This window comes from Anser cygnoides, chromosome Z, assembly GCF_040182565.1.
Source record: "Anser cygnoides isolate HZ-2024a breed goose chromosome Z, Taihu_goose_T2T_genome, whole genome shotgun sequence".
NCBI classification, from domain to species: Eukaryota; Metazoa; Chordata; class Aves; order Anseriformes; family Anatidae; genus Anser; species Anser cygnoides.
In genome coordinates, this window is record NC_089912.1 from 56,813,643 (window position 1) to 56,829,151 (window position 15,509).

General features: G+C 37.9%; 1 protein-coding gene across 4 annotated transcripts in view; it reads left to right on the forward strand.

Annotated features, from left to right (window-relative positions):
• The first annotated feature begins 281 nt into the window (after positions 1–281).
• PIK3C3 (phosphatidylinositol 3-kinase catalytic subunit type 3) overlaps positions 282–15,509 on the forward strand; it is a 74,720-nt gene continuing 59,492 nt past the window's right edge. For 2 of the 4 annotated variants that reach the window (XM_048049996.2, XM_013183210.3), the window contains exons 1-6: positions 284–498; positions 2,498–2,686; positions 3,215–3,358; positions 5,384–5,513; positions 8,414–8,500; positions 9,910–10,005. In XM_048049996.2, the coding sequence (XP_047905953.1) occupies positions 431–498; positions 2,498–2,686; positions 3,215–3,358; positions 5,384–5,513; positions 8,414–8,500; positions 9,910–10,005 (714 nt within the window). In that variant the 5' untranslated portion in view covers positions 284–430. Of the gene's footprint in view, positions 499–2,497; positions 2,687–3,214; positions 3,359–5,383; positions 5,514–8,413; positions 8,501–9,909; positions 10,006–15,509 lie in introns of all 4 variants that reach the window. The other 2 variants (XM_048049995.2, XM_013183211.3) reach the window with 2 other exon arrangements.

Below are 15,509 nucleotides of genomic sequence, written 5' to 3' on the forward strand. Positions count from 1 at the left end.
AGAGAAGGGGGTAAATGTAGGTGATGCTGGGGGCTCCTGCTGGAAAACGGGGCAGGAGTCACCTCTTTGACGCTCTCAGTCCCATCGCCCTGGAGGCAGCTGCAGCGTGGCCTGACCCTGCGCTCTCGACTCAGTCGGCCATCTCGCATCTAGCCGGGGGGAACGTAGGGGACGGAACCGCCATCTTGCGCACCGTACACACGGGGGCAGCCATGTTGGTGAGCGCGCCGTGGGCGCAGCCATCTTAGGACCGCCCCCTCAGCAGGGGCAGGCCGGCGGCCATCTTAGAGAAGGGCAGCTGGGAGGGGGGGCCTCCCTGCTCCTTCCTCCCTTGAGTAAGATGTCGGCGCCTCTCGGCAACGCCGGTCGTTCCGCTGCAGGGTTGCGGCGCCGCTGAGGCGGCGAGCGGACGGCAACAGCAGCAGCAGCCATGGGGGAGGCTGAGAAGCTTTATTATGTGTATAGCTGCGACCTTGACATCAACGTGCAGCTGAAGATGTGAGTGAGAGAGGCACGGACTTCAGTCTCCGCCGGCTCTGGGGGTGGCTGAGGAGGGGCTCGGCCCTGTCCGGCGGCTGGGGAGCGCAGCTGGGAGCCCCGGGCATCCCGCAGCAGTGCTTTCTGGGGGTCTCCGGGGCCGGGTCGGTGCTGCTGTATCCCCACTGAGGGCTATGAGCTCCCCCGGAGCCCAGCAGCTCCTCGGGAGGGAGCGGGGCACCCGTTGTAGGTTTTGCCCCGGCCGTCGTAGAAGCGCTCGTGGCCTCAGGTCCTGTGGGGCAGGGCAGTGCTGTAAGGCACAGGTTGATTGAGCTGAGTCCTAATGCCTCTGATAACCTGTCATCTGCTGGTGCTGCAGCTCCTCAGTGATAAAGGCAGGAGATAATCCGAAAACACTTCTTTAGCCTACTTGTTTGCATAATTTTTTGAAAGCACGTTGCTCTTAGGTTCTCTATTATAGGCAGAGATGCAGCTTGTAAGTATGTGCTTAGCTGGTTGTATGCAAGCACTCCTGTTGAACCTAGTGTTTGCACACACTGATGTATTTTCTGGTTCATATTTCCTTAAAGTTTATTTTCCTGCATCACAGGGATGCTTAAATTCTTGTAGAGTAGAAGTGGCTGGTTCTGAAATGTGTACCTAATGTAGTTACACTGAGGTATATTTCTCTATGGTGAAAAACTAACTTGAGAAAGCTTAATTAGGGCCTAAATAGTTTCATCTGAATAGAAAATAGGAACTAAAGTCAGTTGCATGTGTTCTCTTTGCTAATTGGTACTGCCTATCAAAAACTCTGATTCTGTTTGTGCATCAGAGTGTGTGTCTTCCTGGAATGTACTGTGCTTGTTTCTTGCAAGAAACTTGTTCATCTACTCTGAATATTTTATGGTACTGAAAGATTATTATTTGCTGGAAGATACATCTTACTTATTTCCACACCAACACCAAAATTCCTTTTTTTTTTTTTTCCCCTCCCACTTGTGCATCCACAATCAGGTATTTAATATGCACAACTGTTTCATCGCTGTATAGCAGAGGCCTGAGAAATTACATCTATTTGATCAAATGCTTGTGTCCTGCAGGTTGTTGCAGGGCTTTAATCATTTGGTTTGAATAGTTTGCTTAGCTGACCTTTGATTTGATGTTGAGTTTAGAAATGAATGGCATCCAAAGCCAGTCATACATTTCAAATTTCATGTGGCTTTAAAATAAGGTTTGCTCTTTTTTTTCTAAATTGTATTTGGAGCAAGTTTATGCTGATACTTACTGATGTAATTTTTATTTTGGATAATAGCAGTATATATCATCTCATTGTTGCCCTGCTTTGGGTACAGTCTAAGAATCTACGAGTTGTATTAGAAGTTACCTCCATTGGAAAGGCAAACAAGTAATTATTCCATTTGATATTCTTCCCCTAAATCAGTATTTCAATGTATTTTGTATTTTTTTCATCACTTCTAATCATAGAACGGCTTGGGTTGGAAGGGACCTTAAAGATCATTTAATTCTAACTCTCCTGCCATGGGTGGAGATGCCACCCACTAGACCTTGTTGCCCAGGGCCTCATCCAGCCTCCAGGGGTGGAGCATCCGCAGCTTCTCGGGGCAACCCGTGCCAGGGCCTCACCACCCTCTGAGTGAAGAATTTCCTCCTAACACCTAATCTAATTCTCCCCTCTTTGAGTTTAAAGCCATTTCCCCTTGTCATTGTCTGCCTGAGTAAAAAGTTGCTCTCCGTCTTTTTTATAAGCTCCTTTTAAGTATTAAAAGGCTGCAATGAGGTTTACCTGGAACCTTCTCCTCTTCAGGATGAACAAATGTAGAGTTTCTCTCAGATATTTAGATTTCACTGCTTGCTAGTAATTCAAAACAAATATAGCTGCCGTACTGAGTAGTCTAAATATACCTTATGGAAATAGAGTAGAATTTTTAGCGTGCATAAAATAAACTTTGATTTATTTCTTTTTTTCCTTTTTCTCTTCCCTCCCTTTTTTATATAGAGGAAGTCTGGAGGGGAAAAGAGAACAGAAGAGTTACAAAGCTCTCTTGGAAGACCCCATGCTGAAGTTCTCAGGACTGTATCAAGAAACTTGCTCTGATTTGTATGTAACTTGTCAGGTGTTTGCAGAAGGGAAGCCTCTTGCTCTTCCAGTTAGAACTTCCTATAAAGCTTTTAGCACTAGGTGGAAGTAAGTGACTGCCTTTTGTTTCATATATCTTAGATACTGGGGCATCAAGTTCTATAAGTAATTGTGTGGGTTTCATTTGTCAGAAAAAAATATTTTGTTGTCTTTTTCAAATAATTTATGTTTTAAGTCTCTGTATAGTTATTAACTGTTGCCCTGACAACACTAAAGCATTTTTTTTTTGTGTAATGGGTAAGAAAAAATATAATTATCTGTTTTGGTATGGTTCACTAATGTAATAACTTTTTGGGGGCCTGAACTAGCACATTCTACACTGTTTACTGGGTAGACTGATCTTGGGTACTTAGTCATAAATTTCAGGAACTATTCCTTTGATTGATGGCCTTTTAATCATACATGAATGTAGTGACTCAAGACAACACTTAAGTGTTTGAATAACTAAAGCCCATGGGGAAATTGTCAGTCTGTCGTTAGAAGTTCATAGTCCGAGGAGAACTTGTATTCTGTAAACTACTGTAGGGTAACTTGAATTCTGAGGTTTTATGACTAATAAAAATTGTTTCTTTGCAGCTGGAATGAATGGCTGAAACTGCCTGTGAAGTATCCAGACTTACCTCGCAATGCACAGGTGGCTCTAACCATCTGGGATGTATATGGGCCTGGTAAAGCAGTTCCTGTGGGAGGAACAACGGTCTCGCTCTTTGGGAAATATGGGTAAAATATATATATACACCTATATACGTACATATATATATATATATATGTTTAGAAAAATCAGATTTATTCTATTTCTTCCTCCTCCCCCCAAGCGTAGCTTCATATGTGTTATGGTTTTGAAAAAATACAGTTTCTCATGTAAAAAGACAAAGTTTAGGCTTTTTAAAAATACCACTTTCTTGTATATTCTTTTAATGAATTAATTCCAGTTCTGATTACTTAACATAATTTGTTTAATTGCCTTACAATTTGTCTGTTAATGCAGCTGTTAACTATCTGCAAGAAAAAAACATGTAATACAGGAAATAGGGAATTTTCAAAATTAATAATCTGTATGATTTAGTAGAGAGCAAGGTCAGTACATTTGCAGATAACATGGAGCTGGATGGGATTACAAGTACGCTGGAATGTGGCAGTGCACCAAAAGGATCTTGACTGAGTACAAAGGGGACTGAAAAATACAGGATGCAGTTTAAGGATAGTGTGTGTAATTTAATTCTTAATTAATTAATTAATTCTTAATTAATCTTTAATTTAATTAAATCTTAAGATTTACATGATTCGTTCATGATGTTGTGAAATATGTAAACAACATTGAATATATAAACAGTTCGCAAGTACGCACATCAGGGACAACGTTGTATCCTTCTGCTTCTTATTTGCCTCTGTGGGAATGTGTCCAGTTCTATGTAATTTCAGGCAAGTTTCTGGCAGCTGGGAGCCCAAGGGAATCTGTATCAGTGGACATCTAGTAAATAGGTGTAATGGAGGAGGAGTAAGGAGAGGTGGGGCTGAAGAAAAGTCTGTGGGAACACTTTCCAGCTATGTAGGTAGTGTTCGAAAATGGAGAGAAGTAACCTTTGTGTCTTGTGTGTGGGTAAGGAGTAATAAGGTTATGCTGAGCCAGGGCAAGTTTAGGTTGGCATTAGGAAGTGGTTGGCTCTAGGAAACCTGTCCTAGTGGTATTGAATGTAGAAAATCTCTGTAGTGGGAGGTTGCATCTGTCATTAAAGGTTTTCCTTTGACAAAAAAAATTGACATTGTCTTAGGGCAGAAGATTAGACTGGATCAATTGGACTGTGGCCTGAAGATTGCTGGTAGTTTTTAAAATATTAAATCATAATTCCTGAAAAAGATAGTATTTATAAAATTTATTTCCAGAGTGTGGGGGATGAGAGAACTAGGTGTACAGAAATATTTCATTTTTTTTTCTTGGCTTGTAAATGTAAACCATTGTAGTAGTATTCAACAATGTGTGAATTTAAGGTGAGATGGTCCTTCTCGTCAGTATTTCTTGATAATTTTTAATTTATTCGAAGTTGTATATCCCTGAAGATGTTAGTCAGCTGATCAGCTCTTATTTGCAAAAATATTGCACTTGATTTGTTGGGGCACCTTTTACAGGTGGATCGGTGCAAATATGCAAGGGAAACAGGGCTTTGAAGAGAAGAGGTGTGGTGAATTTCCCTGTAAATTTCTGCTCTCTGCACAATTTCAATTATCAATTCAATTTCAGGCATAGATGGAAAAAATGGTGTGATGAGGGTTTTTTTTTTCAGCTGAGAAAGCTGCTTTTTATCAGTTGACCTTCAGATGAAACTTACATCATTTTATAGTTTAATTTTTTTGGTGGACCTAAAGTCAATATTGTAATTTGCAAGTCAAGAGGAATTCTTTATGCTTCATTACAAATAATAAAACTATGAAGGTCAAGCTCTCTCTTCAGTTCATGTTTGTACCACCCTGTTGACTTCGGGAATTATCCATTTTTCTTCCACTTGCCAAATAAGTTATCTCAGATTTACTCATTTTCTTTTAAACTTCACGTGCCGATAAAAATGAAGGCCACAGAGGGCATAAGGTGCTAGGCACTTCTACAGTTCAGTTAACTTGTGCATGGCAGTATATGTTTGTAGGTTTGGCAGAGGAATCCCGTTCATTTTTGTACAGCTCCTGCTGTACTTTGATTCCTGACAGCTATGTTCTCGATTTGCCAAAGTGATCCCACATTTTTCCTTGCAGTATGTTTCGTCAAGGAATGCATGATCTGAAAGTCTGGCCCAATGTAGAAGCTGATGGCTCGGAGCCCACCAGAACTCCTGGGAGAACCAGCAGCACAGTTTCTGAGGATCAAATGAGCCGCTTGGCAAAGGTATAGCAACCTTTAAGATGTACGTGGAAAGTTTGAACTATCATTGGAGCAAAATTAGACTTTAATGAAGACAAACTTCCCATGTTGTTTTCTCACATGAAAATTATCTTACTTTGACTTAGGTATTTTACAGGATTTACACAAATGGATAAAGTACCTTGCCACAAGTATTCCTTAAATTGGCACATAAATACATTGAACAGCGTAAGAGACTTCTAATATGTGTAGCATTCTGTTGTAGCAACTTAAAATCCTTATTCTTTGTGAAAAATGAAAATATCAATGCACCTTGAAAATGTTCAGAAACAGAACTGCATCCAGTTCAAGAGGAGTAGCTCCTGAGAGTACCTTGTGAGGACAGTCAAGTTTCCTTCAGTAGCTGTCCTTTGGATTTAGGGCTGTCTGGTGTACAGTTCAGGCATGTATGATATACCTCTGCATTAGAGAAGAAAAATGAGTAGACCTGCAAAAATTAACCGAAATTGCATTAATTTAAGATCACGCATATGTGTGCATATTAATATTTCTATTCACAGCTTGTTGGCAGACTGTATTTTTGCCATCAAAGCTACCTCTGGAATTCAACAAAATGTTAGCTCTTGAACTTGACTAGCTGATCTCTCATTCTTCAGGTGAGCTTACCTCAAGCTTGCCAGATGTCTCAGCCCTTCTTATTTAGTGTATGTACTTGCATCTTAATCTTGGTTGCCTAGTTTTCATCCTCACCTTTGTTCAGCTCCAGGTGAAAGAAAGGGCCAGTGTCATAAATACGTCCATTTGTGATCTAGAGTTCTGTTACAGAAATAAACTTTGATTTACAGTCTATTTAATTAGTCTTGCTGACCTTGAATTTATAATGGAAAACTCATCATAAATGTTTTCTGACTTGTAGGAAGTAGGTCACTATAATGAATAAGGTTTGTTTCAAGAGTGGCTTTACAAGAACACTGAGATGCAGACATATTTTTCTTTGGGAGATACAGAAGTGATGTAATTAAATAGTGATTTTTTGTTGAGAGTTCAAACTAACATTGTATAGTATTCTAAAGAAAGCATGCGATGTGCAAACCTGCTTTATTCAGTGCAAGCTCAGGTGTGAGCATACCTTTTTTGGAAAGAACTACGCTAGGCTTTGGTTTGGGAAGAAGAGCAGGAGAATATGCCAGGAGACTTTTATATACCTGACAGAGGACAAACTCACCTTTGTCTTGGATTAGTGTAGTTGTATGTTCCTGTTCTGCTTAAGTGCATCTACTCCAAGTTTTCTGCCAGCCATGGTGTCCCATTTCTTGATCGTAGCAGAATAAATCCCATCTAGCCCAAGGAACCTCTGTAGATAGACACTGACTATCAGGACTGTTTTTACAGTTTGTTGCATGGTTATGTGATGGAGGTGGTGGGTCTCTGAGAAAGGTGTTAGTGTAGATCTTCACTTTCATGTTAGTTTTGTTGCAAATGTGATCATACCCTATCAGCGCTTTTCTTCCCCATCACTCCTTTCTGCTCCCTACTCAAGAAGAACAAATAACTAAGTATTGCAATCTCAAAACACATGGGTCTGTTCTAGCCTGTTCTTTTGCAGATGGGAAATGAGGGCCCAAAGCATTTCAGGAAGAGGAGGGGATTCTTTAACGTCCCAAATGAGAATTCTAATGAATAGCTAGTGAATAATTCTAATGAATAATAATAATTCTAATGAATAGCTAATGAATAGCTTTTGAAAGCTGTTTTTTCAAGATACTAATTTCTGAAAGATATTACTGTTTTCTTCACTGGTATTTTGTTGTGTTCCTTTATAAAGGCATTTTATCCACAGATGCTGCTGGCTAGCAAAGCAAATACGGTTTCTGAGTAGTGTCTGTGTGAGCTTTCATCTGTATAGCTGTTTCCATAGCAGACAAGGTTCTTGTGATGTTTCGTTTCTAAATAGCCATTGTTTGCATACAGCCAGCTTCAGATTTTCCTTTGATTGGCTCATCAGTTGCTGGATGCCTATTAATGCTACTGTGTGTAAAGGTGTCTGTGCAAACTGAAACACAGAACTTTTTTTTAAATGTAAGAGTAGTCCAACGTTACTACAGCAGATTGCTAGGAAAGGTTTTGGAGTCCCTGTCCTTGTGCAGTTAAAACCTGACTGCACAATGTCCTGTGCAATGTGCAGTCAGTAACCCTGCTTTGAGACTAGGTAATTTCCAGAGTCCTTCCAACAGCATTCTTTGGCTTCTAAAAAGAAGGCTGTGGCAGGCGAGGGTGTGCTGGGCAAAGCAGGGAGGCGGAATATTGGTGAGATGCTGCCTGCCTTCTGAGTGGCAGCTTCTGTGTACCGTGGGAAATAGCAACGAAGCAAAGAGAACTTTCCTGTCCAGATACTATCGGGCTTTCTGGTAGGCTGTTTTCAGATGCCTAAAAAGAAAAGGAGAACGAACTCTGATTTGCTGTAAGTCTTCATTGACCTTTTTCAACGTGTAAGTCTCAATCTGAGACCTTGCTTTTGTAAGGCTTATAAATGCAGAATTACTCAGTTTGGATAATTTCTGAAATACCTTCTTTTTGTGTTTGACTTGGTAAGTTATGCTGTATGAAAATCAGTAACTCAGTCAAGTGTTTTTGTTGTGTGACTGCTTAAAAAATAGGTTCCTGTTTTAATGTTTCACACATTCAAAGATTGTGTGCTTGTAGCGTGGTTTTGATTTTTGCCGTGATATTTTGAGATATTAGAAGTATTGCTATGGCACAGCTTAACTGTTTACAAGGATCTACTGTATGCATAATGTACAGGCTTTTTTCTACAGTTTCTTTTTTCCCTGATTTCCTATGCTAACGTATCTGTAAAACTGAGTTTGATATTCTTTTTCTTGCTCGAAACAATTTAAATATTATCATTGTGATTTTGTATGCAGCTCACAAAGTCTCATCGACAAGGCCACATGGTGAAAGTGGACTGGCTGGACAGGCTGACCTTTAGAGAAATAGAAATGATAAATGAGGTAGGTCATCCTAGATCAGATTTGTAATCTTCGTTTTGAATCTTGCTAATGTGGAACCTTCACATGCTTGGGAGACTAACCTGTCCTATTTTTCTTCAATTACTGATGTGTACAATCAAAGAAAAAATAATTCTTTAAGCTTCCCATTTGGACTTGATTTTGGCAATTATGAGAATAGAAAGCTCTCTTATCAACTTTTAAGTGACTTGTATTTATTAATAATTTGTTACAGCTTGGAACAAATGTTGTTAGATATGATTGAATAACCTCTAGGATTTAGATCATGATGGGAAGCTTTTTGGCCATACAGACTGTTCTTTGGCTTTAGACCTGTTCAGCTTTATTGGTTTTGATTTTTGGGTGTTGAGGAAAAACACTTATAAGATTCGAGTGAATTAAATAAACACAAAAACCACAACCTAACACCTGAATGAGGTGTTAATCACTGAGAAAAATGACTGCAGACTTGCTAACTGATTATACTTACCTTGTACAAGAGAACTCCGTTGTATTCTGCTTTGTATTCTGAGTTTTTTTATTCATACTTTAATTAGAGCTAATTAGAACTCTGGGAATTTATATTTATACTTGTGTTTTAACAACACCTCCAGTCTTTTTGAGAACTCAGCCTATCCTTTGTTAGAAATGGATATTTTTGTCTTCGTCCTTTTTTTATATAAAACTACAAGAAATTCAACATTTCTGATTCCTAGAGCTGTGTCTTAAATGCAAAATTGCATTGTTTCTTCTGGCAAGTGGAATCCATTATGAAGGCGTAAAATGAGCTTGAGTTGCTTGGTATCAAAGGGCATGTTTTTTTTTCATTAAATGTTCCTGATAGTGGTTTTATATATAACTTCTTTGTTACCCATCTAGATTTTAAAGATTTTAAAATTCTAAACACTTTTACTAATAAATCATTTAAAAAACATGTACACGAGCAAATCTTCCTCTAAAAGTGTAAAAGCTGCAAGTCTAATTTTGGTCCAAGCTTAATTTGTCTCTTTCATTGTTTCATCTAAAGCAGTGATTTTTCATGTCTTCTGGGTTTTGACTGATGTGCATAATTACATGTAATCATTTAAAAGAAAAGTCAGCTGGTTACTCTTCATTGCTTCTTTGTAGACTTTTAAATCCATAATTGCAAGCTACTGATGAAAACAATATGATTTTGTTACATGTGGATGTTTATTGTGAGTTGGGAATGTAAGTTAAGGAAGAATGTCAGGAAAATGGTCTCAAGTAGTGCTATGAAATGATTAACTGAATAATTGCTTCAACGACTGATAATCTAATTAATCAGTTACAGCACAAAGGAAGTGCTGTACTGTGTACAGATTGCTGTACTGTGAATGCTAAAGATTGATGCTCTTTAGTATGTGATACACATCTGGTGGTTCTCTTCTCAGAGGGAAAAACGAAGTTCTAATTTTATGTACCTGATGATTGAATTCCGTTGTGTCAAGTGTGATGATAAAGAATATGGAATAGTTTACTACGAAAAGGTATGTGCCTTGCAGACTTTATTATCTTCTTTAAAAAGCAGTGTGTGCATCTGAAATGGATATTTTTTTTCTGCTGAGGTGAAATATTCTGCTGCAGGATAGTAGCAGGCAGCTGACAGTGGCAGCTGTTTATGTACATATAAATCAAATGGTATGGATGCAATGAAATTACGGAAGTCATTCATTCATGTAACAGTTCAAGATTATAGAATTTTTAAGTGAGTGATTAAAAACTTTTTTGATTTATTGTTCTTCCAGTCACCCAGTGGTACTTTCAGAGTAGCTGTATGTAAAATTGTCTCATCAAGAAGAAGTGTACCTGTATTGATTGGTAATTTTACAAAATACAAAAAAACTTTAAAACTTTGCACAGGTGCTCAGCTTGTGAACGTTCTCTAAAGTCAACAACTAAAAGCTTATACTTCGATGCTGAAAATGTTATGAAAGTTAATTTAAGAAAAGACTCTTGATCAGAGTGTCTTCCATCTTTTCCTCCTGTTTATAGGAAACAGATCTCCAAAGCAGTATCTGAAGCTGGTAACTATTTTAATATTCTTGCACAGAAAGTGTGTATGTAGAAATCGCTACTAAAAGGGATATCCTGCTGTTATTTTTCAGTGTCTGTAATAGGGCTTGCCAATTTGTATGTATGCATGCAAAATTTAATTGTTAAAACACCACAACTCAAGCTTCTTGAGCAACTTTTAAATTTTGTTATTCTGAAGTATCCAGAAAAATACAGTTTTTTAAAAATAGATTTTGAAACTGAAAAGATCAAGACGTAAAGTTGTAGTGAGACATTTAAGGAGTGACATCAGTATTGTGAGTTTAAATTTATTGAAACAAAGGACTAACAGTGAGCTTTACAGGCAGTATTGTGGCTTTGGCAGGCATTATCAATGCTTCTATGGACCTGTGCGTTGTAGAAAGATCCACTGAAATAGAGAAGACAGCATCTGTATCACTTGGTTTCAAAAAAAAAGAAAACTTGACAGAAATTACCTTTTAAAGTTTTCAGTATGTTTCTATTAATAAGAATTCAGAAAACTACTGAATAATGCAGCTGTATGGAAAAGAGAAAGTAGAAGATGATAGACTGGAGTCCTGTTAAGCTTGGAGACATGAACTTTAAGTAGCATCTATTCTGAGAATTTAAAAAAGAAATGTGATTCAATATAGAAAATATTAATACAATGGAAGATAGGTTAGAATTATTTTTGTGGCAACATTACCGGTTGGTCTGAAAAGTAGGACTGTGATCTAGGTAAGGTACTAGAAGGCAGTGAGAAATACAGCAATAAATTGCAAAAAAACAATATTCCACCAAAAAAAAACACCCAAGAAAACAAATCAGAATCTGCCTAAGTTCTATTCTGTTGGAAGTTAGTTTTAAAAATTAGTTAAATGTAGTTATTTAAATAATTAGCTTTTCCTGTTGTCATAACAGAAATGAGCAGCTGTTTAAGAAATTTTGCAAGCCCTTGTAAAAGTTCAGTCTTGCAGACATGATATAGAACAGATGATGACAGATCATCTGATCAACAGATGCAGACATGATATAGCAGGTGGATGCTATGTTCTGTCCCATGTAGTAGTGGCTGTCTCTGTAGTGCTTCTGGAGGCGACAGTGGTTCTACTTGGCTCTTAGCAAATTCTCCTGCACACTAAAGCAGATCTGTGATGACCAAGCAGTGGGTTGGTGTAACTCTGAAGATGGTATGCAGGAAAGATCAGTCCGTCTGTAGGACCACGGACAGCAAGAGGCTCAGAATGTACTTGAGACATTAATCAGATAAGAGGGAACACTGCTGGGTTTGGGGATGAGTACTCCATTGCAGAGCTATGTTTTATGTGTCTTCTATGTTCTAAGGTGTTCTGGGTTCCAAGTAGAGAGGTGCCTTCTAAAAATGGCTTCTAGCATCTTGTCCCACTGTTGTGTTTCTTGTCACAGAGCCAGCAGTTAGACTTGAGTCTTCACAATTCCGTTTTTGATGACAGAGCTGATGTCTTAAGGCAGAAGTTATTTGTCCTTTCCTCTATGCACCTCTGGTGAGGAAACTGAATATGCTTATGCATCAAATACTACAGTCTCTGGTTATGTCTCGAAGTTCTGAAGTATTTGTCCTATTTGAACGAGTCACTTGTGAATGAGCGCTTATTGACCAGAGGGAGTGTATTAGGTGCTTTGTTATGGCATTAAGCACTAAAGAAGAATTTAAGGCTGACGTTTTAAATGAGCAGAGCTCATTTAAAATCTAAGAACATCCTGAGGAGTTTAAAAAGATAAAATGTTGATACTCTGTGCTGTAGGCAGGTGTCTAGGTTAAAAACCTGCTCAGTTTACCAGCTTACTGCCTGAGAGTCCAAGCGTTTAGCATTTGTTCTGGCAGACTGTGTTTGAAAATGGGACCCACCTTCCCAATTCTTTTTTTTTTGCCTTTAGAATACCTTGTTTGTTAGTGTTTCTGTAGATTTCTCTTAGAACCGTCTGTTTTAGAGGATCTTACTGTGACAAAATTCCATTATGTTACAAAGCACAAGGCAACTTAGTATGTGTCAAATTCCTCTTCAAAACCAAATAGTTCTTTACTTCTTTGGGAATCAAGGAAGTATTTTTTTTTTGAGAGCATAATGGAACATGGTCAAAACATTGAAATATCTTACTAAAACTTGTTAACAAGTTTACTCTGGAGTAGGATGAAAGCTTAAATTAGAATGTGTTGTATGTGTCACAGGTGCAAACTAATGAGCATGGCTAACGTGCAGCTTTGTATTGTCTTGACACTTTGTATAGTTGTATGTAATATTCCTAAAAGTGGTTTCTTCCCTCAGCCTCCAGAAACCTACCATTATAGATAAGTTATACCTGATTTGCACACACAATTTTTTCCAGTCGTCATTATAGTCTTAAAGATATAAAAAGTGAGGGAAAGAAGACTCAGACTGGAAACATGCATCTATTTCTTGACAGATTTTACTGAGGCATATTAAAAATGCATGGAACAAAATAGCTATAAATTGTCTGCTCTTGTGATGATAAAGTAATTGAATGTGTAATAGTACGTATTAAAACTCAAGCTGCAGTTAGTTATAGGGGTTTGTTGTTATGAAGTAGCTTTTCAGCAAGTTCTTGACCCTTTTCTGGCAGCAGTAGGAAACTACATAAATTAGTGCCTGTCTTCTCAGTATTTTCATGCTTTCAATTACAGTGTACAGTATACATACCCAGGATATTGAAACTAGGTTCTGTTGTCACCTGTCTGTGACCGATAGGTAAAGTGAAGATTACATGTCACAGTTGGGTGATAAATTTGTTTTCAAGTGTTTACAAAGAAATAGCCTGTTAAAGAATCTCAAATTCTATCATCTACTGCTTGACTTGGCCTTCAATTATAATGACGTAAAGTGGCAGTGGCTCTTTCCATGTTCTCTGTTAATTTTAATACAACATTCGTGATGTGAAGGATAGGAGCCTTATAGTGACAAGAGCGTCATTTCTGATTCATTTAGGCAAAAGTTCCCCGTGATTTTCCAAGTGCAAATAACACCAGGATTTTTCATTAATATGTATTCTTGCAAAGGTTCCAAATGAAACCTTTGAATAAATTGATGGCACTGCTGCATTTGGCTTCAAAAGTGTCACGTTCCCAGAGAACCTCTTTCATGTCTTGGAAGAAAGTAGTAAAGAATAAGATAAATAGAACTTCCTTATTTATTTATACCGTGAAGCTAATTTTCAGGAAAGAACTTTGTGGGTTTAGAAAGCTGCAAATTTTGTTGACTTTAAATAGTTTATAATGTTTATATAAAGTTCTACACTGACCTTAATGTATTGAAATACTTCTAAAATTCTTAAGATTAATTTAAAGCAAGTTAGTGCTTTTCAGTATTGTCATTGTTTTTGTTTCCCATTTGCAAAACAACAAGTCATGTCCAGCTCTGGCAATGTTAACAAGTAATGCAGCAAAGAGAAGCAGATTTCCCATGAGGAAATGGTTGCTGAAGGCCTAATGTCTGCATTGGATTCTTTTACTTGGGCCTAGTTTTACTCAAGTCCCCTGAGCTGAATGACTCTTAACAGTTGGAGGGTATATTTAAAACTTCAGTGTTGTAAACCAATTCTTATTACATGGGGATAATCAGGAGAGATATTTCAAAAGCATGCACCTGACCAAACTCAAAATGCAAATTTAAATTTGACCCTCGGTCCTTGGTGTGGTTTAATAAGTTTGTATGGTCGGGGTCATGGTGATCCGTGTGATGTTATTCAGGTATGACACAGAATTAGAGCTATGCACTGATCTAATTAGAAGGTGAGTAAAACAGCTGACTTCCTTCACAGGCAAACTATTCACATTGGCCTTCTTTGAGGATTTCACAGTCAGTTTTTAACATGTTTGTAACTGCTGACAGCAATTTGACATAAGTGCTTCATAGCAAGTTTGGTTGAAGCTTGTGACTTTGTTTTCTAAAATGTAATGAAATGCTAGGAAACAAAGGAAACAAAATTTTCCTAGTACTTGAGATGAATAGCTAGAACTTTCTAGCTTGGCTCTTCAGCATTATAAAACTGCATTTGAGCAAAGGTGGATAAAGAAAACCTTATTTTTTTCAATAGCTTACAGAGATGCATTACCAATGAGCTTGCAAATCATTATTTTTTTAATACTAGTCTTGCATTTAGAGGGCACTATAAACATTTTGACACTAGTCATTGGAAAGCTTGGTGTCTTTTTAAATTTTTGTTTGTTTGCTTGTTTAAGCAAGTTTCAGGCACTTGGTCATTTTCATCCTAATAAACTCTGAATTGGTACTCTCTGTCATAGACTTTTGATTGTGGTGCTCCATTTTTACAAGTCTAAAAGCTTTGTCAGAATTTTTCCTTCTTTCAGCTGCCTACTTTATCTGAGTGTATTTACTGAGGGAAAGATATAGTATGGGTATTGTTACTCCCTATCCCTAGAGACTCTACATGGGGTATGGATGTTAAAAATGCCTCAGTATGGGTTTTGAACATCTATTAGTTGCTAGTGACTCCACTGCTGTGTCAAGTTTTTCCTACAGAGCTGTTGTGGGAAGGGCCCAAACTGAGGGGAAGCATTGTTTGTCTCTGGAGCATTTGTAATCCTCCATTGCTTTTAAAGGCCACATCACATTGCGGCCTTACTACAGTTTTGATTAGGAAGATAACTAATTATTTGATGGAACTTTGTCTGTCATCCTTTGTCACTAAATTTATTTCTTGGAGGGTTTTTCCTGCCAAAATATTATTCCTTAATATTTCATTAGTTTTGAATAATATTAATATAACATGATTTGAAAGCATGTTTGCAGTGAGGTGACAGAAGTTTTAGTATAATGTGATCGCTGATGTGTGTATCTCCTACTTTATTCAGTCTACTGTTTATATCAGTGCGGTAGTATTTTTGCTATAATAGAACTACTTCAGAATTGATATTTCTATGCAGTTAGGTTAAGTGTCCTCTTCAGTGTGCATTTGCATG